This window comes from Anoplophora glabripennis, unplaced genomic scaffold (assembly GCF_000390285.2).
Source record: "Anoplophora glabripennis isolate ALB-LARVAE unplaced genomic scaffold, Agla_2.0 scaffold44, whole genome shotgun sequence".
Taxonomy (NCBI): domain Eukaryota; kingdom Metazoa; phylum Arthropoda; class Insecta; order Coleoptera; family Cerambycidae; genus Anoplophora; species Anoplophora glabripennis.
In genome coordinates, this window is record NW_019416229.1 from 590,139 (window position 1) to 614,022 (window position 23,884).

A 23,884-nucleotide genomic window follows, 5' to 3' on the forward strand; every position below is an offset into this window, starting at 1 on the left:
GTAGCAAATACGGGGCGGATTAGTCAATGTCATTTAATATTTTCTTAATAGCTCGGAAAATCCGCCAAAAAAAACAGCTATGATCTGTTACTTTCTTTTCCAATTATTATTTCAGTTTAACAATTTAATTTAAGTCTACTTTGGAATCCCTACGCTCTTCTCGCGGTTTCGCGCGTTATTAAACTATGACTACCATATGGCCCTAACAGTTTAAGTGAACTTGTTGAAAATATTGCTAAATTTCGTGAAGCCTTCCCCGAAGGACGGTCTTGGCGACTTACTACTTGAAAGCCCTCAACTTTCGATAATTTGTGATGACCGATATATTTTACTTTTGGCCTATCCGTTCTGAGAACTAATAAATAAATGACTGCGCGTCCCGGTTTTTGTTACAATAGATTCCTGAGATATAAGCAGAAAATATATTTTTTAACAACTTCAACACCCTGCATCTCTAAAACGGGACCGTTCCATACCTATGTTTATAAGGCAAATAACTATTATTTTAAAGAGATCTATCTGTCCCTTAAGTTTCCTGCATAAAATTCGGGCCACCCTGTATTACATATATACAGTATATTCATGTTCTTATACGATATAAAATGTTGTTGCGTAATTTCCTTAACTTACCCCATAAAATAAAAATTCCAATTAGGAATAAACCTCGCGATAAACTTTTAAATCGCATAAGAACATGAACATGCTGATTATAGATAGTACCTACGTGTCTATTTACCATACTTTTGCTGATGACACGTCTATAGAGCAGCCATATAGCCCTTTTGTGGGTTTGGAGTTTACACAACATTATGGGTTTTATAAACTCCTTGGTTTATTTTTTTCTTTTTAGTGCATTTTAATAAAAGCTTGTTTTTAAAATATTTTTTTTACTTTTCGTTTATTTTATAGTATATGTAAACTGAAAGTGGTGCTGTTTAATGTTTGATTTCAAGAACTAATAAAGTGTCATTTTCAACTGAAAATTAATTGTGGAAACGAATTATTATTATTATTATTATTTAGTGCAATTTAAATCAGTACCTACCATAGTAATAGTTTGCAGATGTTAGTGTACTGTTAAAGCATATGTCAAACTATTTCAGTCTTTAATATTAACAACTAAAGTCATTTTCAATCCATTGAAATTATATATAAAACATATTATGTCTGTTGTTATACCACTGTCTAGATTAAGACTAAATAATTTCCTTTTTATCTCTCTTGTGACGTTTGTTTCCATTAGACTGCCTAGGTTTCCAATTTCAAACAAAATTCATCTTTAACATTAAAAAATGCGCTTTAGTCACTTGGTATGACATACTCTTTCGATCAAAAAACTAAACAAACTAAACACCTTAGTAAAATGTATACCATTACCGCAGAACACATGTGATAAAAAACGTTAAGACTATTTGGACTTACCAGAAAATAATTAATTATTTCTTAAAATATAGCATATTTATGCAAATTACATTTTTTGTAGAAGGCTTTGCGTGTTTGCGTATTTATTCATTCTAATGGAAATTTACAGCACACTCTCGCGTCAGTACTTAAAGAAACAACTTTTTACATTGTTGGACCAGCAACATACTAATAATTTAGCATTAATTTATTAAAATATTCGTACGTCTCTAGTAACGGTTCTTTTTGCAAAAATTTTCACCTAGATGGTAGGTTTTTTTTGTTTTTACACGTCACATCTTTAACAAATAATAACAGTATCGTCAAGTTTCACGATATACAGGGTGTCTGGAAATGATGAGCAAAAAATTCAGGGGATAATTCTAGACCGAAAATAAATCCTACCTCTTTCTATAAAATATTTTCCAAAACTGATTATTAACGGAGTTACAGGGTGTTAAAGTTAAATTTTATTTGCAGTTTTTTTGCAATATCTTTTGCCACACTCATAATATTTTGATGAAATTTCGTATATGGGGATTTTTAGGAATGAGGATTATAAATTTGCCCACCGTTTTTTCACATTTTGTAGAGGGCGCCACATACGAGCCTTTATTTTGATTTGAATGGTTCCAATTTTTTTGTACTACACTTTATGCGAAATTTGACTGAATATTTTTGTTCTCCTAACCTATTGACATAAAAATGGTATACTTTATTTGTTTCGATATATCCAACCGTTTTCGAGAAAAACGCTAAAATAACATTGCTTGCATGTGACGAATACGAAATCATTTTAATTTATTTCCTACATTAAACATAGCATGCTTCGGAAACAAGCGCTTAGTTGCCTTGGAAACAAGGCGAAAAAACGGTGGGCAAATTTATAATCCTCATCCCGAAAAATCCCAATATACGAAATTTCGTCAAAATATTATGAGTGTGGCAAAAGGTATTGCAAAAAACTGCAAATAAAATTTAACTTTAACACCCTGTAACTCCGTTAATAAACAAGTTTTGGAAAAAATGTTATAGAAAGAGGTAGCATTTATTTTCGGTCTAGAATTATCCCCTGAATTTTTTGCTCAGCATTTCCGGACACCCTGTATATTTAATGATGATTACGCAGCAATAAAATTGTTAATTGTTCCTTCATATGAAGACAGTAAAATATTCGAAGACATGCTATTTTTCTATTCCCGTCCTCTAGGAAGTCGCCCTGTACGGAGAATTCACCATCCGGGAGACCCTTAAGTACTTCGGATGGATTTCGAACATGACCACGGAGCAGGTGGAGTCCAAAGTGGACTTCTTCATCAAATTCTTGATGTTGCCGGACGCTGACCGTCAGGTCAAAAACCTCAGCGGCGGTCAGCAGAGGAGGGTATCTCTGGCCGCCACGTTACTCCACGAACCGGAGCTGCTGATCCTGGACGAGCCCACCGTGGGGGTGGATCCACTTCTGCGGAATAACATTTGGAGCCACCTGGTGGAGATAACTAAGCACGGGAGGACGACGGTTATTATCACAACGCATTACATCGACGAGACTAGGCAGGCACATTTGGTAAGTTGGATGAAGATATTATTTAAACTGGAGTGTCATAAATACAGGGTGTTGCAAAAAACTTGTAATCTCTAGCTTGTATTGTGGGCAATCGCAACAAATGTATTCTTTGAATGTATCTTTCAAAACAAATTAATTTTTTTAGTTATTTTTTACAATATACAGGGTGTGCCATTTAACACTCCCGCTGCTAATATCTCCAAAATGAAGAAATTTATTTTAGTTCTGAAAATTGGGGTTGTTAGATCCCTCGAAAAGCTTCAAATTGTAGTTAGAACTGTTAATTCAAATCTTTCTGTATAGATGACGTGGAGATACTAAAAAATTTGTTTATCCCTGGAACGTGGAATTGCAATCCATCTGAAAGATCGTTAAATTTTGAGTAATTTTTGTAATATAAAGTTTCTCCTTATATTTACTTATTTTCGAGAAATGTCGACTTCAATATGCAATGTATGATGATATAACAGGAAAATCTATTATTTTATCTAAATCACACCGAGGCAAAATATACTTTTAAAATATTGTTATAATGACTTTATTCACACCACATACTAACTAGCAAACAATAAATTATAAGAAAACAAAATCATAACTACATAAAAAAAATTGTACAATGGTAAATCGTATAACTAGTATAGTTAAATTGAAAGACGCAAACTGATAAAACTGTAATTATTGGAAAACTAATATGTATCATCTGTCATTGTTTTATTTTAAACAAATGACATGTGCCACCTATGACTGCATTTTTTAATAACATTTGATAAAACACGTTTCGTCTCTGCTTCTTATAAGATTTACCATTGTACAATTTTTTTCTGTAGTTGATCATTCGGTTTTTTTTTTATAATTTCTTGTTTGCTAGTTAGTATGTGATGTGAATAAAGCCATTATAACAATATTTTAATACAATATTATGTCTCAATGTGAATTAAATAAAATAATAGATTTTCCTGTTATATCATACATTGCATATTGGAGACGACATATCTCGAAAACATATAGGGATAAACTTTATATTACAAAAATTACTCAAAATTTAACGATCTTTCAGATGGACTGTATTTCCACGTTCCAGGGAACAAAAATTTTTTAGTATCGCCACGCCATCTATACAGAAAGATTTGAACTAACAATTCTAACTACAATTTGAAGCTATTCGAGGGACCTAACAACCTCAATTTCCAGAACTAAAATAAGTTTCTTCGTTTCGGAGATATGGGCAGCGGGAGTGTTAAATGGCACACCCTGTATATATACAGGGTGATTCAGTCATAATGTCAATAATTCGAACCATTAATGCGGAAGACCTAATAAAGACAGAAAATCGGAAAAAAAGTTACTCGACCTTTTAAAAATTAAGCAAATTATCCCTTAACTTCTGTTAACTCGGCGCCCTACTTCGCAACAGGGAACGCACCGGCCGGCGGACTACAAAGGGTTCGAACGTTGAAGCGAAACAGCTGATTTCCTCCAGTCCTCTTGAATTTTGCAATTGGTTCAAAATCAAAGTGCAGCTGATCTTAACTTTATTAACAAAGTGCTATGGACGGATAAGTAGTTTTTTTAACCGCACTAGCATTTTAAATAGGTAGGTATCATAATACCTACTAAAATCTCATATTCAATTACAAAACATAGTGAAAACGTTAACAATATTAAAAATACTAAACCTAACTTTAGAAAATAATCATTATCCTTATACATTTGTTTTTATTAACAAATAAATAATACATGTTAATATTTAAAAGGTAAAATAATACCTTATTCATTCATGTCTCTAGGTAAAAAGGTCTGTTTTGTCGTTCACTATTAAAAACGCAATAAAAGCTAGGTTATTGATCGAATACGGTAGGTTAAGATTCACTTTTGATAAACTTTTGTGGGTTAACGGTCAGGAGCGGTCCACAAAGAGATTTAAATAATGATGAGTAAATTTTTTTCAGCGTAATATGTATTTTTTTTAATAGCGTATTCGTATTTTACCCTTTTTACCATATCTCCCCATATGATTAATAACATTGTGACTGAATCACCCTGTATATACAGGATATCCCGAAATTAAAGGGACACAGAGCAAGAGTAGATTCCCGACAACAAAATAATCGTAGTCCAAAAGTTGATGCCTAAAAAGATACGCGATGTCAAAATTAAAATTTTGAAATTAACTTCTAAAATTTTTGCTAATAAACACTTAAACAAATTAAAATATAATACTAACAAAATAACTGTAGTCCAAAAGTTGAAAAAGATGCGGGATGTCAAAATTAAAATTTTGAATTCAAAATTCTAAAATTTTTAGGAAGTCCACAACAAAATGTACTCTTGGTGGATGAAAATTGGTCAGAACTTTTTTTATCAGTGTATATACGAAAGTTTTAATAGTAATAATAAATTTTAATAAAAAAATAAAATAAATGAAATAATAAATTCACTGACAACTTTCCAAAAATTCTAACAATTTTCATGTCAAAATTTTAACTTTGACGTTCTTCTTAAACATCAATTTTTGGACTAAGGTAAGTTTTGTTACATCGCATTATTTTGACGTCAGGAGTCTACTCTGGCTCTATGCCCATTAATTTCAGTTATCAACTATATATTTATGTCAACGTTATATTAACGTTGTACTTAATTATTCAAATATATGTTACCCACCAGTTTTTTTAGTTAGCAATTTAATATTAGGTAGGTATATGAATAATGGAATTATTTAGCATCTCATTTAGCATTTAACAACTAGTGAATCATGACCAATATAAATATACAGTATCCGGAAAATACATGTTTATTTCTGCAGTTCAAAATTCGAAAAGTTTTTTGTTGGATAACTCAAAAACGTGTCCATCAATTTTAACCATTTTTGGGATGAATTTCTACATTTATGTTAAATTTTTTCATGCTGTCCAATAATATATTATGTCACAAGGGCAGAAAATTACTAATGACTGTTCGCACAGCAGTCAGAAACTATCAGCAATTGTATGACACATGCCTGATAGGTCAAGAGCATTCGCACAGCGATGATCCATGACCCCTGACTAAAAATTTGATGTTCGCAGAACAAAACTTATCAGCCAGTGTGGACTGGCCTCCAACCGTCAAAATAATCCGCTGACTCCCAACAAATTTTCGGTTTCGGACATGCGCACTCTTGAATCTAGCGCTGTTCTATGCTGTCAAGTACGAGAGAATAACATCATTAATACGTTTATTTAAAATATAAAACCGAAGTGACAAACAAACAGACAATGAATCTATTCAAAATAAGTCGTAAACAAAAATTTGAAATAAATAAATATTTATAGGTTATGGTCATTCATTCACGATTCATTTCAACATTTTTAATCTGTTCGCAGTGCACAAAATTTGAAATCGAACCTAACATAAAACAAAACCAAAAAAAGAATTTTTGTTTAAATCGACATTTAATGAAAAATTATATAAAACGTCAGAGTACGCAAATGACAAGCAAAGGTGTCAAAGATTGTGAAAAACTACAAAATCGGTCAATATGATTCATTTTCACATATGCTAGGCGAAAAAATAATTTTGATATGTACAAGTGTATAAAAAATATGGACTACACATTGTTGGGCTAAATAAAATTATTATTCTGTGCAAAAAAAAAGAATTGAGTATAGCTTTCCACATAGGTACCAGTTCTGTTTTTTCTTTACTAGTATACGAGTTTTTTAACATTTTGTCCTTGATAAGCATTTTGTACTTTAGTCTAGTGAATCCAAATATTAACTTGAGTTATGTGTTGCTATGTGGAAACAAGTAAAATAAATATGTAATTAAAAATTGTATTATGTAAATAACTTACAACATTAATTGAACATAAAATTGTATGAGCTGAAAAACAGCAATTTCATCTCGAGAGATATATTTTTTTCGTTTGCATTGTATTGTCCAACGCATTGATATTTGTTCAGTGACGAATAAACGACATTTTAATTCCTTGTTGCCAAATATACGATATCTTCGATACATGACAAGATTTCCTGTTTTGTTAATAAACACTTAAACAAATTAAGATATAATACTAACAATTTTTTGTTCAATATGTTTTTAATTTGTGGTACCTGAACATTGAGCACTCACTGAAATTTCGTCTCCTATGCTGACATAGATGCACAGTAACATCATTTTCCGATTAATGAAATTATTACCTATTAATAATAATTTTAGTCAAGGACTATTGACAAATAGCATCATTAGCTAATTAGATATTTATTGTACGTATTTTGCAATTTGTCATGTAATGGTGCATATTATATGGAAAACTACTTAGCGAACATGTACTAAAATAAATAACAAACAGTAGGACTAGGAAAATTTTAATTGAGTCAAATAATATGTTCAAATATTTTTATTTAATTAAATCTGAAACACTTAGAATTTCGTAACTATGTACTTTAGGCGATATGCATCGTGACCCTCATTGGATGATTCCATATGGGTTTTACCATGATTGTAAAACCATATTATTTGCAAATACCTTTTCTAACGTCAAGTATTTCACATATTACGCGAATACAGGAAGATGGCAGGATATGAATATAAAATATGCATATGAGTATTCTATACAAATATGCAGTCTTAAAACTATTATTTTCTCAGAAATATTTGCTTTGGTGGCCGGTTAGACTGTGTCGGATTCCAGTAAATTTTTATGACATTTAGGTATTTCTGTCTAGTAAATTAGTTTTACCATTTACAAGAATAAGAATGACAATTACGTTTATCTATTATTGATATCTCTATAATTTTCTTACAATCAGTAATTTGAAAGCTCTATTACTGCAAAATACATGATAGGGAAAACCAAATAAAATAAACCACATTGAATAATTCCATATACACTTGTATGTATATGCAATATGCATTATGTGTGCATGAAATTCTGAGACAGATTGATTGTTGTACTGGACAGTGATATAATGTAGAATTATCAGGGTGGGCCAAAGAACAGAGGATTATTAAATTTATTTTAGTTTTTCTTCAATAACTTTCATTATTAATTGTAGTAAGCACATAAAACTTGTTATAGGGGAGTTACAAGAGAAATTGAAATCTGGTCTCGAATTTGCTGGAAATTTTTAATGGGCGCCATCTACAGTACTTTACATGTACTTAAATTGTCATAACTTTTTTTTGCCCTGGTGTATTGAATTTATAATCAAAAATTCTCATTCACCGACGTTTTTTCTAAAAAATAGTGTATACTTGGTAAATGTCATTTTGAATAACTGTTTTTTACTTTTTTATATCTGGTTTAAAGATTAGCGAGTTAGGTTAAGTTTCCCTTTTCCGTATTTCCACATTAATGCTTGACTCGTTCTTGGGAATTCTCTTGGAAACTATAATTTTTTTACTTGAATTATCTCAGCGTTTCGTAGTCCTAAATGCAGTTTTTTTATTAACAAATTTTGAGTTGTCTAATATTTTCCATTTATAAGACCCAAATACCGTCTTTAAAGTTATTTTCTTTTTTTATATAAAAAAACTCAGGAAGTCGTTTACTGAACAGTTATCGTTTTTTTCAAGAGAAAAAAACTATTTTTTACAAATTAGTTAGTATCTTTTGGCACATTAGGGATAGTTTTATTTTCAAAAATAAAGAAAATATGCTCAGAAAAGTATCTTTATACATATCTATTTTTAAATTTAATTTCTTTTTTAGGATACACTCTTGCAAACAATTTAAGGGTCAAAAGAATTTCCGAATTTCTTCCGTGATTTTTGACACTGTATTTAGGTGAAAAATGGTCGTATCGGAAATTTAAAAAAGCATTTTGAAGCTCTAAGATTCTAGTTTTAGATATTTCGGCAGAAAATTTTTAGGAGCTACGGTTACAATGCAATTCGAAGAAATAGCGCGAAAAAATAATTTTGCAAATTTTTGAAAAATTGTTTTCAGAGAAGAAAAAGGGTAGTTTTGAAAAAAACTTTTTTTTGTGATTACAGACTGCACAAAAATTAATTAGAAAATTTTCTCAAAAGACGGTATGAATCGGGGTCGAAATCTATTTTGGGTCATCAACTTTAATTTTAACTTAATTAAAAAGTTGATGAACAGAACCATAAGACAAAAAACCGAATCGTGCTGGAAACAATTGGATTTTGTTTTCTTCAATGCCAAATTTCGAAAATTTTTTCAAAAATTTTTCGAATTTTTTTTCCTCAATTTAAACGTTATTTGCAGTAAAAATGTGAGAAAATCTCAAAAAAAATTTTCTTCCATTTTAATCATGATTATGAAGTGTTTAAGCTCAAAAACATGACCCTTTAATTTTTTTCAATTGTTTGAAACAAATAAACGGTTAGCTAGATCGAGATGAAACTTCACAAGGTTCTTCTGGGTATATCGAACTGTAAAAGTCATGCTAAACATTTCGTGAATATTTCTAATTTAGCCGTCAATTTTCTAAAAAACCATAAATTACCTTTTTTTCCTGTAAAAAGTGAAAAAAAAAAAAATTTCCGAAAAGTTGTGGCAGCGTGTTATACGACATTTATTCCAGTTTTTGAAAGCATCCTTTTCGATTAAAATTCCGATATTTCGATGAAATATGGTCGTATCGAAATTTAAAAAAAGGAAATTGAAGCTGATTAAACAAGCTATTTAATCCATGCAATGGTTTAGCTGAAAAAAAATTTTCCAAGTCCATGGACTGCAAAATTTTTTTGTCGCGCTATTTCTTAGAATTGCATTATAATCGTAGCTCCTAAAAATTTTCGACTGAAAGATCTAAAAACTAGAATCTTAGAGCTTCAAAATGCTTTTTTTTAATTACCGATACGACCATTTTTGACCCTTTAATTGTTTGCATTAGTGTATATTAAACAGTAATGCGAAGTCAAAATATGCCTCATGAATTAAATTAAAAATGTTTGCTCTGAGACTACAAAAATATTGTCTTTAAAAATAAAAAATCGTGCGGCACTTTATAAAAAATACCAACAGTGACGCAAATCCTAAAAAAATCCGCATATTAAAACTTTTCGGCACTAAAAACGCTTATGAATAATTATTCAAATTAAGAATAAACACTATTCATTTTATTTAATTACCTGACTTCACGGTTTCATGAGTACCAAACGAAATCAAAGATTCAACAATTCCCATGGCAAAATTAAAATATTCTTCAACACATCAGTCGACAATGTAAACACGAATTAAGAGATCAAGGACCAAGGTAAACATCTACATAAAATAGTTGTTCAATACCTATTACGGATGGTATAAGTCGTATTTATAATTGAGAAAAATTACTAGTTGTAAAAATAATGTATATGAATTTAATTTATATAGTAATAAGTATGCAGTAATATTAGCATTAGCCGGCGCAATATGAAAATTATTAAAAATAGAAATCTTAAATGTTACGGACATCTATCATACGAGTATTTTATTTTTATTCTTAAAACAAGCAAGCACTATTATGAAAACAATGCCAGTTCAGTTTATTTTTACCACACAATATATTATAGCTCATTCTTTTGTTTATTACTTCCAATCATTCTCTGCTAAATCGTAGTACCAGAGATACTGCAAAGCCAACGTGATCTAGCTGATTATGCTTCCAATTATTGTTAAGGAGGTTTATTTAGAATTGACGAACAAATATTCATAAAAAAATTAATATAAGCTTCTTAATATGAAGAAAATCCTCAAAAAAAATTTTGACTAGTTTGGATACCTAAGAGACGAGATATTAATAAAATAATGTTTCACAATTTAGTACAGAGTCTTATAAGAATGCAGATTTTTTTGGTCTTTCCACTTAGAATGCGCAACAATTGACGAACAGTATCTTGTATAATTAGGAAACCGATATCTAAGGAACCGTATGACACAGCTTGTAGAAATCGATTAGGTACTTGTAAGATACATAATTTATAATAATTCTCCTTCAAACTGCTGTCGTTGACTAACTTATTCTCCATATGCGTGATAGTGGCAACGCCGCGGTCTCGACGTAGCGTATTATTTTAAATTCGCAGGTGTCCAACTAAACAGAATGATCGAACAGGAGCGAGCGAACGCCGAGCAGAGCGCGCCAGCCAAGTGCAACGTTGCCAAATCTAAAGGCTTACTACTTTAGTCACTAGCGAATCTACAGAAACTTTCGTTAGACTTTAGACGTACCTACCTCCGTACCCGATAAACCGCCTTAAATGTCATGAATTAAATATTTCATTGCAATTTTTCAATTTTTTTTCAAAATTGGGGAAATATTTGAAATGTAAAGTATTTAAACAAATTAATTATATGTCTGAAAAATTGTAATTGTCATTTGTAACAATCCTCAATTTTAAGAGTTAGTACAAAACGCACAAAGTTTTTTCATGGGGATTAGGTATTTAAAAATCCTGGAAAAGTCCTATGAAACTTTAAAAAATTTCAAAGTTCATGTAAAATTTCACTGCTTCGCGATACACCTGCAGCTGCCGTCTGTTTTTCAGATCGGTTTAATGCGGGGCGGATACTTTTTGGCGGAAGAATCTCCAGAACGACTCATATCTCAATTTGGAGCTGAAAGCTTGGAAGACGTCTTCCTCAAACTCAGCGTTATCCAGAACATGGGCAAGCGCCGCAGATCCAGCATCCTCCAGAGCGTCACGGACACCATCCAGGTGCCCGCCTTATCTGTAGGTGCTGTCAATGAAGCTGCCGTCTTAGACGATGAGGTCGGTGAAATATCTGGAGAATTCGGAGACAACGTATCTATGTCGAGTAGAACAGGTAACGATGGGTCTTTATAATCAATGTTGTTATCATACAGGATAAATAGAGTAACAAGCTTTCGATCGCTGACTGGTTTCTAACAGTCCTATGAATAAGAAAGAAAGCTTCGATAAATATATCCTTTAAAATGTGTTTCGAGGAAGTTATATTCCTTTAAGATCTAAATATAAAATTTTCGCCGACTCTTGACAAAGAGTATTTTAAATTAAATTCTCGAACCTATATGTATGTTTGTTTATGTCTACTTAAAAATTCTAAAATTTTAAATAAAAAGGTACATTTGCTTAAAAACAATAGCTTGAATTGAGTTTGGTGAGACCTCGGATTTCATAGAGAGAAATAAGAAGTAGTCATGGGTTTGAAAATTTTTGAAACTCTTCAATTTAATCTTATTTTCTGTTATTTTGACGAGTAAGTATTAACCCTTTCGTAGTTTGTTACACTATTATTTTGATCCTGTATATTCATATGTTTGTGAACAATATCATATTCAAGGATAAGTCCAAAATCTGACGAGTGATATTTTATAGGTAGAGTGTCAATAGCTCCAGAACCAAACGCTGCGGTGCCTCCAGAGTTACCTCCTGAAGATGAACCAGAGACGTCTTTCAAGGACTATCTGAAAATCGTTAAAAAGAACCACATGCGGGCATTGATATGGAAAAATTTTCTTTGGATGTGGAGGAATATCCCCATCATGATGTTTATCATAGGTCTACCAGTTGGTAAGCCCTAATAATACTAACAATCGCCACGAAAAAAAATTATTAAAAATGTATAGACTCGTAGCAGTGTTGACTGTAATTTATATATGTATAACTAGGTACAATCTGTATTATACGTTTGCAAAATGTTGTGTCTGAAATGTATTGCAACATTCAACCTTGTATTTTGTGTTAAAAAATATAATTTTATTATGTGAGATTAAAATTTCTTGTTTTTTTTCAGGTCAAATTATACTTTTCTGTTGGTCTATCGGACATGATCCCCTAGGAATAAAACTATCAGTAGTTAACAACGAGATTGACTACCCTAACGAGTTCTGCCATGAAAACCTTGGATGTAACAGTACAAGACTGAGTTGTATATATCTTGACTACGTCACGCAAAATTACTCTTTGGATGTGGTAAGTGACAACCTTGTTTTAAGGTAACGTCTGTAATTTTTAACTAATAATACTGTGAGAAACAACTACTCTGCGAACTAAAGCCCCAAACAATATTGAATTACACCTACAAAGATCACGTGTTTAGTAGAATTATCAGATCACTTATTAGTTTTTATCAATATGCATAAGTGATACAACCGATGAATTAAGCATTGCGCTGTAACTACTGGCAGAGAGCAACCTACTATTGTTAGACTAGGCGCAATAAAGTTTGTAACTAATAATATTGTAGGAAACAACTATTCTGCTAACTTAAGCTCCGACCAGCACTGAATTACACTTTCAATATCTAACAAACAGCTAGCGCCATTCATGTTTCAAGTGTGGGTGAGATATAACTTACAAAATGTGTTACATGACGAATGATCTCAGTTGTTTACTAGATATTGCAGGTGTAATTCGATGCTCGTCGAGGCTTTAGCCCGCAATATCATCATCTACAAAATGTATGTAGCTTAGTGCGACACCTTCAGATTAATAGGTCGCTTTCTGTCAGAGGGTAAAAAGCACTGTGTGCCAGTAAGCATTGAGTGGAAGTAGTAATTAAAATAATATACACTGTGCAGATTATTTGTCACCCACATCCATTGCAACTTTTAAGTTTCAGTCAATATAATATTAAAAGTGGCAGTTGTTAGAAACTAGCATTATAACGTAAAAAGCATTTTTTGGCAATCCAAATGACATCTAAGATAGTTAGCTTGAGCTTTCTTCTGTTAAAAGTTACAGCTAGTTACTTTTTTTTCTTTACCTTTTTGCATTGATGTCAAATAACATCCTTCTTGATTTATATTCATACTATTCATGTTGTTTTCATAATATCATAGAGAAATTTAACAATGAGGACACACAAACACAGCCAACTGAAAATATAATATTTCTGAAAACTTTCACGTAAAATGAAGTGTAGTCTGAAATAAATGCAATAAAATGTAGTGATGTTCGGTCATTTTCGTTCTGTCGAATTGGACGTTTGTTTTTTACCTGCTTGTTGCTATACATATAGGCTGTTACAAACTCGCTACCCGCTTCTCACTACAGGGTAAGAGATACAAAGTAGCTTATGGGGGCAAATTTGCATAATCAGGGGATCAACATAATGCCTTTAAAAAATCAAGGCTAACATGATTAGTTTTCGAAATATTTGAAAAAAAACGAAATTTTAGAAATCCGTTTTTGTTCCATTTAAGCTTTGTTTGAGGTGATATTGAAAAAAGAAGAACACCTTCTCATGACAACTTTTTGCCCTCTACCTATCGAACGGCATAATCAATTTTTAAATGAAACGTTTCGTCGGTCCAGGACAACTTTGCCCCTATTTAAGCTACTTCGTATCTCTTACCGTTTCCAAGATCCCTGTAGTGAGAAGCGAATTAGTAGTAGCCTGTATATCACGTCAAATAGCCTGATATCATGTAGATCAGCGGTATTCAAACTGTATTCCGCGGAACCCTGGGGTTCCCCACAACCTCTCTGGAGGTTCTGCGATTCAGTCAAAAATGCAATGGACTTAATGCAGAATTTGAAATGCGATTGCAATTTACAACAATAGGACCTGATTTCAACATATTATGTAAAAATATTCATGCCATACATTCCTCAAAAAGTACAGGCATTAGAGGAAAACGATAGAGAACGACGGCAACGATGTATTTCTTTAGTTGTTTTGTATTTGTTGTTCTTCGTTTAATGTGTTTTGTGTTTAATTAATGTAATTTCGAGTTGAACTTTATATAACTGTTAATGTACCTATTAGGCGAGGCAATGAAGCACAAAAGTTCGGAATTTTTTCCATAAAGACGGATCGGAATGTGGTCTTTTGCATTCTCTTTCAAAAATTTTTTGTGTTTCTGACAAACCGGAAATTGCATTGCTGCAGCCAAAAATGCATTAAAAAAACGCATTTTTTGAGACGCCTATTGGAAGACTTCAAAACTTTGTAAATAAGAGTCAGAACTGGCCCAAATCGGGTACTCGTGGGTTTTCGAGGTCGCTGATCACGATTATGATGTTCAAATTGACCCCCTGAACACCTGGAGCTCAGGAACGCCGATGAACGTCATCTCCGTAGACTCACGCGGGGAAGGAGAGAAACTCGGCGCCCGAGGGTTTTTTGGGTCGCTGAATTCAAATATGCCATCGTCGAACACCCCCCGGACACCTGGTGCGCCCGAACCTGGACGTGGACGTCATCTTCGAGAATTTTCCTAACAAGATTGACAAAAACAACCCGAAAATCATTGTGGGGGCGTTTTTTGGGGCGCTTAATCCAAATTTCACGTCGAAAACGACCCCCTGTACACCTGGTGCACCGGAATTTGGACACGGACCTCATCTCCGTGGGTTTTCCTCGCACAATCGAAAAAGATGAACCGAAAATCGATATGGGGGGTTTTTTGGGGCGCTGAATTCGAATTCCACGTCGACAACGACCCCCCAAACACCTGGTGCACCGAACCCTGGCCCCGAACGTCTTCTTCGTGGAGCTCTCCCAAAATTCAAGCGGGGAAGGAGAGAAACTCAGCGCCCGGGGGTTTCTTGGGTCGCTGAATTCAAAAATTCAAATGTGGCATCGGCGAACACCCCCGGACACCTGGTGCGCCCGAACCTGGACGTGGACGTCCTCCAGGCGACAGCTACCCATGAATGAATGTGTGAAATTATGAGACGATTTTTGGTTAGTGTTTGCGATCGTGCCTGGAAAACCCTCGGAGACGACGTTCAGGCCCAGGTTACGGTGCACCAGGTGTTCGAGGGGCCGTTGTCGACGTGTAATTCGGATTAAGCGCCCCAAAAAATGCCCCTAAGAAGATTTTTCAGTTATTTTTGGCGATCTTGTTAGGAAAATTCTCGGGGATGACATCCACGTCCAGGTTCGGGCGCACCAGGTGTCCGGGGGGTGTTCGCCGATGCCACATTTGAATTCAGCGACCCAAGAAACCCCCGGGCGCTGAGTTTCTCTCCTTCCCCGCTTGAATTTTGGGAGAGACCCACAGGGTCCGGTGCACCAGGTGTTTGGGGGGTCGTTGTCGACGTGGAATTCGGATTCAGCGCCCCAAGAAACCCCCATATCGATTTTCGGTTCGTCTTTTTCGATTGTGCGAGGAAAACCCACGGAGATGAGGTCCGCGTCCAAATTCCGGTGCACCAGGTGTACAGGGGGTCGTTTTCGACGTGAAATTTGGATTAAGCGCCCCAAAAAACGCCCCCACAATGATTTTCGGGTTGTTTTTGTCAATCTTGTTAGGAAAATTCTCGGAGATGACGTCCACGTCCAGGTTCGGGCGCACCAGGTGTCCGGGGGGTGTTCGACGATGGCATATTTGAATTCAGCGACCCAAAAAACCCCCGGGCGCCGAGTTTCTCTCCTTCCCCGCGTGAGTCTACGGAGATGACGTTCATCGGCGTTCCTGAGCTCCAGGTGTTCGGGGGGTCAATTTGAACATCATAATCGTGATCAGCGACCTCGAAAACCCCCCAGTCCCCGATTTGGGCCAGTTCTGACCCTTATTTACAAAGTTTTGAAATCTTCCAAAAGGCGTCTCAAAAAATACATTTTTTGAATGCATTTTTGGCTGCAGCAATGCAATTTCCGGTTTGTCAGAAACACAAAGTAGCCACATTTTTTACAAAAAAATTTTGGAAAAGAATGCAAAAAACCGCATTCCGATCCGTCTTTATGGAAAAAATTCCGAACTTTTGGCCTTTTTAGTGCTTCATTGCCTCGACTATATTTAATTAAATTGTTTTTCTTTTAATTGATACTCATTGTATTGCTTCTTTTCTGTTAACTACAAAATTCTCTTTTGAGTTTTATTTGCTTTACTGTATTACTTTTTGTTTTCCATAGCACATATGATTAGTTAAAATACATTTGTCATGAATTATATTGTGCCGTCTTTTCTGTAATAAATGCTTTACAAAAGTCAAGTTCATATACATGGTTGGATTCAGAAAATAAGTCTACACAATAATAAATAACAAAAAAAAACTATATTGCCATTTGGAAAAAAAGTTGACTATCGCTTTTCAAATAAAAGGAATAGTGAAGCTCCAATAGGCTCCCCCTATAGTTTATTTAGAGCCATTTCATTTAATTTTTTGTTTTTTAAAATCAGACTATAAATAATGAAGTTATGGCTTGCGGCGTTTTTTTAGGAGACAGCCTGTATAATTTTTTTAAAAACATTCGGAATTTTTTAATATCGCAGTCATAGAAAATCTCTCCGTTTAAAAAATATTTTCCATAACAGTTTCACTCTGCCTGCTCCATTAGTTTCATGCAGTTGGTTTAAAAAGGTAAAAACAGTGTAAAAAACGAATTATAACTAGACTTATAAAATAATTATTTCAGAATAACATTTTAGGAAACACGTGTTATTAAACCCCGATCCCCACTTAAAGTCCTTGAACTGAAGCAGTGCAGACTCTTCGTTTTACATCCAATCGTATTCCAGAAATGGTTTTTATTTCTAGAAATACTACCAGACCGAGGCAGAGGCTAGAAACACTGTGGAAAAGGGTAATTCCTGGGCTATGATGGTTGTTCCTCATAACTTTTCCGATTCGCTTCGGTCGAGATTAGACAACGGAAGAGACGTGCCTCAATGGGACCTTGTTACTTCAACCATCGGCATCTATGCAGATAAATCTAGTAAGGCTACATCTAATTTAATTTCATTAAACGTCTGTATTCCTAACTTCGCGTATTGACGATGTTAGAATTTTAAGTAGAATGGTTTTAAGATTTTGGCGAAGGCGCCAATGTTGGCAGAAAAATTCCATTAAAAAAAACATTTTAAACGTTATTGATACAATAATTATACCCCCATTTACGTTAGACGATGATTTTCGTAGTTAAAAAACGTTTGAAAAATGTAAATCTAATACGAGTATGCCTGAAGTCAAGAATTATTTAGGTATTTGTGAAATAGTTTCAGTATTGCTCTACTTGTACGAATATTTTACCTACAATTGTAAAAAAAAAGAAAATATGTTTCGCTACATATGAAAAACATTATTTTAGTGTAAAAAATTATGGAATTAATTTTAGAAACTTTAAATTGTTATTTGAACAAAAACATAATTGTACACATTTAACTATGGCCAATGCAGGATGTTAATTTATACAGGGTGATTCATTAACAATGGGAAAATCGAAAGCTGAAGATACTACACGTGAAATGGTGACCATTGGTGCAAACATGGCTTATCCGAAAGTTGATAGTTTCGGAAATACAAGGTGTTGAAAGTTAAAATTTTAAATCGTTTTTTGCGATTATTCTGAAAATATATAGGTTAGGAACTTGAAAATTTGTGAAACTATATTTTTTAGGCGACGAATAAGATGCGTGTTGTAATTTCAGCATTGCTCATAGAGGGCGACACTTACGACCAATTTTAACGAAAATTTAGTTAATAACTTTTTACCCTGAATGTCTAAGATGAAACTTGATCTATAACCTGAAAGAGCAATAATTTTTCCAATAATTATGTATTCTTGTTTCGTTTCGGTATCTCGATCCGTTTTCAAGAAAAGTCGATTTAACGAACACTATATTTTGATAATACGAGAAATTAAAAGCGAAACAAACCAAGTGTTTCTTCGTGTTATTACAACAATTAACAATAAAACAAATGAAATTCGTAATAATGATTTAAAGTCAGTGTTCGAAGAATCCACCGTTGACATTNAAATTATCGAAGAATATGTATGTGGCCATTTTTACTCCTGTCGAAATACAGTTTTAAAGTAAAAAAAAAAATTTTGGAGATATTTTATTGTACTTTATGACGGGAAGAGTTTAGTTGGAGAAAAAAAAATGTTACCTGGACTCTTATAAGTGGAAATGGTAAAAGGGCTTATAATAAACAAAAAAAAATGCGTGGGCAGGGGTGGCGGAGGGTTGATTTGGGGGGTTGAAACGTTGTGAAAAATTAAAATTGTATCATTGGGATTTCTGGCGAAAGTTGACGTCAAACAAAAAAGTATCTAATGCAAAAGTTGTAGATCATGCAAAAATCTACAACTTTTGTAGAGGTCACTTTTTAAAATAACCTCAAAATTTCCGAGAAAAACAGTTTTTTTTCTGATTTATTTTTCATTTCCGCAAAAATTACTTGATTTTGACGAAACTTGGTGAAAGTATACCTTTCTGTGTCTTGAACAACCACAATTTTTTTTAGATAAAAAAATCAAGAAGTTTCCGAAATATTAATTTTTTCCGGTCTGAAACACTTTTTTTTTCAAAGAAAAATTCTACTTAGGAAAATCATCGTACAGAGTTCTGCCGGTGATATTTTTTTTCGTTTTGATATGTACTTTTTGGTGAAATAAAAAAATCTGTAATCACAGTTCAAATACATGCTCAAAAATGTAAAAAAAATAAAAAATGACTTGCAACAATGAATTTTTCAGTAATTGTTGATAATAATTTGTTTAAATTAAACAAAATCAAAAACTGATTACACCATTCAATTCTACGGAAAAAAATACAAAAAAAACTATGTCTCATTATCCGACATATATCCGACTTTCAATGTTAACATGAACTCTCGACGCAATTTTTTTTTCAAGTGCAAATACGAATTTTTTTATATTAACATTTAAAATCATAAAAAATATGTCTTTAGGTCAGTTTCTCAGCGCAGTCCGTGCATTGCTTTCGACTCTAAAAGCCCTATTTTCAACAATAAGTCATAATTATAAATAATAACAATGGAGATTCGAGAGTTGGGACATTTTTATAGGAAATTTCCTCTTCTTTTATGATCTTTCTTTCAAATTGACGCTAGCACTTATATTTTTCGAGTTATTTGCAAAAAAACGAACATCTTTATTATTTTATAACTTTTTGATAGATTTTTAAATTTTCTAATAATAATTTTCTGACTTATGTACTTGTGGAAAAAAAATAATATATAAGCTTTTCAAATTTATAAAATTAATAATTTTTATATCGTCATGGTTTTTTAACAGCATAGGTGTTACTTAAAAATTATTTGACATCTTAAATAATGTTTTATCCGAAAAGGGTCAGAATATAGGGGTTTGCATCCGGAGTTCCTCACTCCTGTATCAACAAATATGGAAATATGTACGGCATTACTGAAAAATATTTCTAATAAGTCTTATTATAAGTAGAAAGGCCGTACGTAAATAATTTGTATTAAGGAGAAAATAGTAGTAAAAATAAAATCAATTCCTGCAAGTAATACTTATTTGCAAAAATATATTCCAAGCCATTTAGAACCATTTTTTTGTACGGAATTTTGTTTTTGTTTTTGTTGATTAGTGTTGTCAGTATTAACAAAATATATTAATACCATACAAAAATTTTTCACCGTGAAATTTTACGTTTCAGAGGAAAATTAATTTTCCTATAGTAAGCACGTTTCATGAAAAATGTACGGCATAGCCAAAAATGTCATTATTTTATAAAATAGAATTAAAATTAGTGAATTTGATGTTGGTTCAAATCATTCCCCATACGCTACTTACAAATAGAGGGTTCCACCCTGTATTCCTAACCCCTGTATCAGCAAGTACGTAGGGCGTCGCTTAAAAATTTATCTATGTATCGATGCGAAACTGGCAGTATAAATGCTGCACTGTAATAATTTACCAAAAACCGGGCCAAAATATTCGGAAAATCAAAAATTTTCCTGGCTTCCGGTATTCCTATTTTTGTACGGCATTAGGTTCATTTTTTTTGTATAACCTATATACTTTAGAAATGCTGTACAAAAATGTTTTGCCGAAAACCACCCCCTTTGGTGGAAAGGTTTAGCTTACCTGCGTACTCACCTGTACCAACAAGAATTGACGGCATAGTTTCTAAAGTTATTGCTATAGGTGGTAGTATTGATTTATAAGTAATTCATGCTGGGTCACATGCCCCTTGAAAATTTCCGATGGGCTTGCAGTCTAATATTGTGAAAAGGAATCAATACTCATAAAAATATTAAGTAAAATTATAGGCTAAATCTTTGATTACTTAAACCTCAGGATATTTTACATTATTACATTGCTGTTCAAAGTTATTTTACCCAAAACCTATGTGGCGTCAAAATAGTCAAAAATCTAGTGTGTAATTTTATATAAAATTTTTATTAGTGTAGGTATATCAGTAACGAGAGAATTAAAGGCATCATTCAAAGGAATTTTTTTTAACAGCATATCTTTCGTTATCGAGATTTCCTAATGAGAATCAGGCAGTATACAAAATTTGGAATTTGAAATTTTAATTTTTGACGCATCGTTCTACAATAATCATGTTCTTTTATCAATATTTATTAAATTATCGAATTTCTTTAAAGCTGTTTGTTATTTCTAGATGAGAACATAGCAACTTTCCTCACCAGAGACTTACTGTTTGGTTTCGAAAGCTTCTTCTCAAAGTTTCTTACATCCTGTGACATTGACTCTAAAATTGCCAGCTTACCGATAAGGGTGAGTTCACTGTAACACAATCAATATTCACGTACTAATTTGTTTTGATTTTCAGTGGGAAAAACCACTCTACGGTTACGAAAATCCAGACTTCACCGATTTCGCTGCCCCAGGTGTTATCCTAACGTAAGTAAAAAGGTCACAGAGGCGGATCCAGAACTCTGATGAAGAGAATGGTGGTAGTCATGGCACTTGTTTTTTTAATTTCTAAATTTTTAGATACATTTTTAATTGTCAAAAATTATCTTTTACTTTATCACCACCGCCTAGAGATTCATGAACTCAATGAAGAGAAGACAGTATTTTTGTATGATAAAATTTGGGTGTAATTTATTTTTATTCTGTAATTGTTCCTGGAAAATAGTTCGTTTAGGGGGAATCATGACCCCCTCCCCCTTCAAAACCTCTATAGACAAAAAAATATGGCAAAATAAATAAAAAAATTAGTTTGAACGCCTTTAATTTTTAAATTTTTTTATTTTATTTTGTTACCGAGGTATATTCGGTTAATTGCTTTGTTTTAGTCTACATTTAATTATGATTCCTCATATATCTATTTTTAAATTTTTAAAAATCCACCCATTTTTTGATTTTAGAGCTGGATGCCTTTGATTGAAATCAAATTAAATTGTATCAGAATAAACACTTTGCAAGCAATCATTTCAAATTAACAATAAAATGTAAAAAAATTCTAAAATTTTAATAACACCGCTATAGACGAATGAGTGAGTGTTTTTCTTAGCCATAGTGTCATTAGAAATAGAGAGGTAAAAAGTGAAAAGCAATAAGACACAATAAGGTATACGTACTATAAACTGAATAATTAATGGAACATATACTAAAAACTCATATTCAATTATAAAACAGTGAAAACGTTAACAATATTATATTAAGAATTAAATTGTAATAACCTAACATTCGAAAACAAGTTGTTTTTTTTAACAAATAGATAGGTAATACTTATTAATATTTAAAATATAAAAATATATCTTATTATGTGTCTAACTAAAAAGCTGTCGTTATTCGAATTAGCTAGATTAATTATCGCATATTACGGTAGGTCAAGATTCACTCTTAATAAACCTTTGTTGGTCAGAGGTCAGGAGCTGTCTGAAAAGGGGTTTAATAATGATATGAAATTTTTTTTTTTCAGCGTAAATGTACTAATTTTTTTATTGCGTATTCGTATTGTACTAATTTTTCCCTATCTTCATGGCACCATGAAAAATATAATGAACATAAGCACGGTTATAACATTTTGTATACATAATGTTTTGGAAAAATGCACCGTAAATTCAGGAGCCTATAGGAAATTTTCCTTATAGACTTCTTTCTTTTATTTTTGATACACAATACCTCTGAGTTTATACTTTACAATAACATTTTAGCTATATTTTTCCTAAAATAAACAATTGAATGTATTTAAATTTGATAGAAATAAGTTTTTGAGAGCTCTTACGGCAATATCTTACAATTTACTATAGGTCATTCGAAAACAAAAGATGAAAATACAGTAGATCCATAGTTACAGGAAAAGTTTTTTTATGTCTATCAACTACTTAACGCAGCTTTAGCTAAAATTATTCTAATCCCCCATATATTAGGATCATATTTTTCATGGCTGTGGCTTTGACTTCTGGCGCCATGTTGATGGAAAGGAACGAGGGGATCCTAGAACGCAGTCTTGTGAATGGCATCAATGGTACCGAGATCCTCTTCTCCCAGGTCATCACACAATTTGTAGTTATGTTGGGACAGACCATCATGGTCCTACTCTTCGCTTTCGTCATTTTCCAGCTGACTCAAGAAGGCAGCTGGGTGCTGGTGTTTATCCTCACGCTCTTGGCAGGAATTTGCGGAATGTGTTTCGGTAGGAGCTATATCAGTTGCATCCTCAGTCCATACTGATTGTTATTTTCCAGGATTCGTAGTATCTTGTGTGTGCGACAACGAGCGGTCCGCAACGTACTTGGCTTTGGGTAGTTTCCTGCCAATAGTCATGCTCTGTGGGATAATCTGGCCCATCGAGGCCATGAACGACTACTTGAGGTTCGTCTCCTACGTCTTGCCGCTCACTCAGGCAACAGACAGCTTACGTTGCATCTTGGCAAGGGGCTGGAGCATCAGCAACCCCGTGGTTTACAACGGATTCATATCCCTTTTGGTTTGGAACGCGGTGTTCCTCGCTATTAGTATATTGATACTTAAGTTCAAGAAGGGTTAAGCTTAGTTTAAGTAATTGTGATTTTTAGTTGTGGTAAGGACTTTTAATGGCTTTCTGGATGAACAAATTTTTTATATGCAATGTTGTTCAATAAATTATTAAAATTTTCTCTTATTTTCTGTTATTATTATATTATGAAACAATGGGTTATTTCCCAATATTTTAACTACTCTGCAAAATAAAAATGGGTTGAAAATATAGGACCCATATTTTTCCATTTTTCACTCTTTTTCATTTAAGTTAATAAAAAAAATTAAATGCGTATCTTGATATCTTTAAGCCAAAATTTTAGATCCAGTATCAATTCTTA

At 32.9% G+C, this 23,884-nt stretch overlaps 1 protein-coding gene across 1 annotated transcript in view; it reads left to right on the top strand.

Moving 5' to 3' along the window:
• LOC108917696 (ABC transporter G family member 20) overlaps window positions 1-23,681 on the top strand; it is a 49,615-nt gene extending 25,934 nt beyond the window's left edge. The window contains exons 4-12 of the mRNA XM_018724433.1: window positions 2,612-2,968; window positions 11,447-11,726; window positions 12,260-12,454; window positions 12,678-12,856; window positions 17,375-17,552; window positions 21,235-21,350; window positions 21,406-21,476; window positions 22,955-23,220; window positions 23,273-23,681. Of these exons, the coding sequence (XP_018579949.1) occupies window positions 2,612-2,968; window positions 11,447-11,726; window positions 12,260-12,454; window positions 12,678-12,856; window positions 17,375-17,552; window positions 21,235-21,350; window positions 21,406-21,476; window positions 22,955-23,220; window positions 23,273-23,574 (1,944 nt within the window). The 3' untranslated portion in view covers window positions 23,575-23,681. The remainder of the gene's footprint in view (window positions 1-2,611; window positions 2,969-11,446; window positions 11,727-12,259; window positions 12,455-12,677; window positions 12,857-17,374; window positions 17,553-21,234; window positions 21,351-21,405; window positions 21,477-22,954; window positions 23,221-23,272) is intronic.
• The last annotated feature ends 203 nt before the right edge of the window (window positions 23,682-23,884 follow it).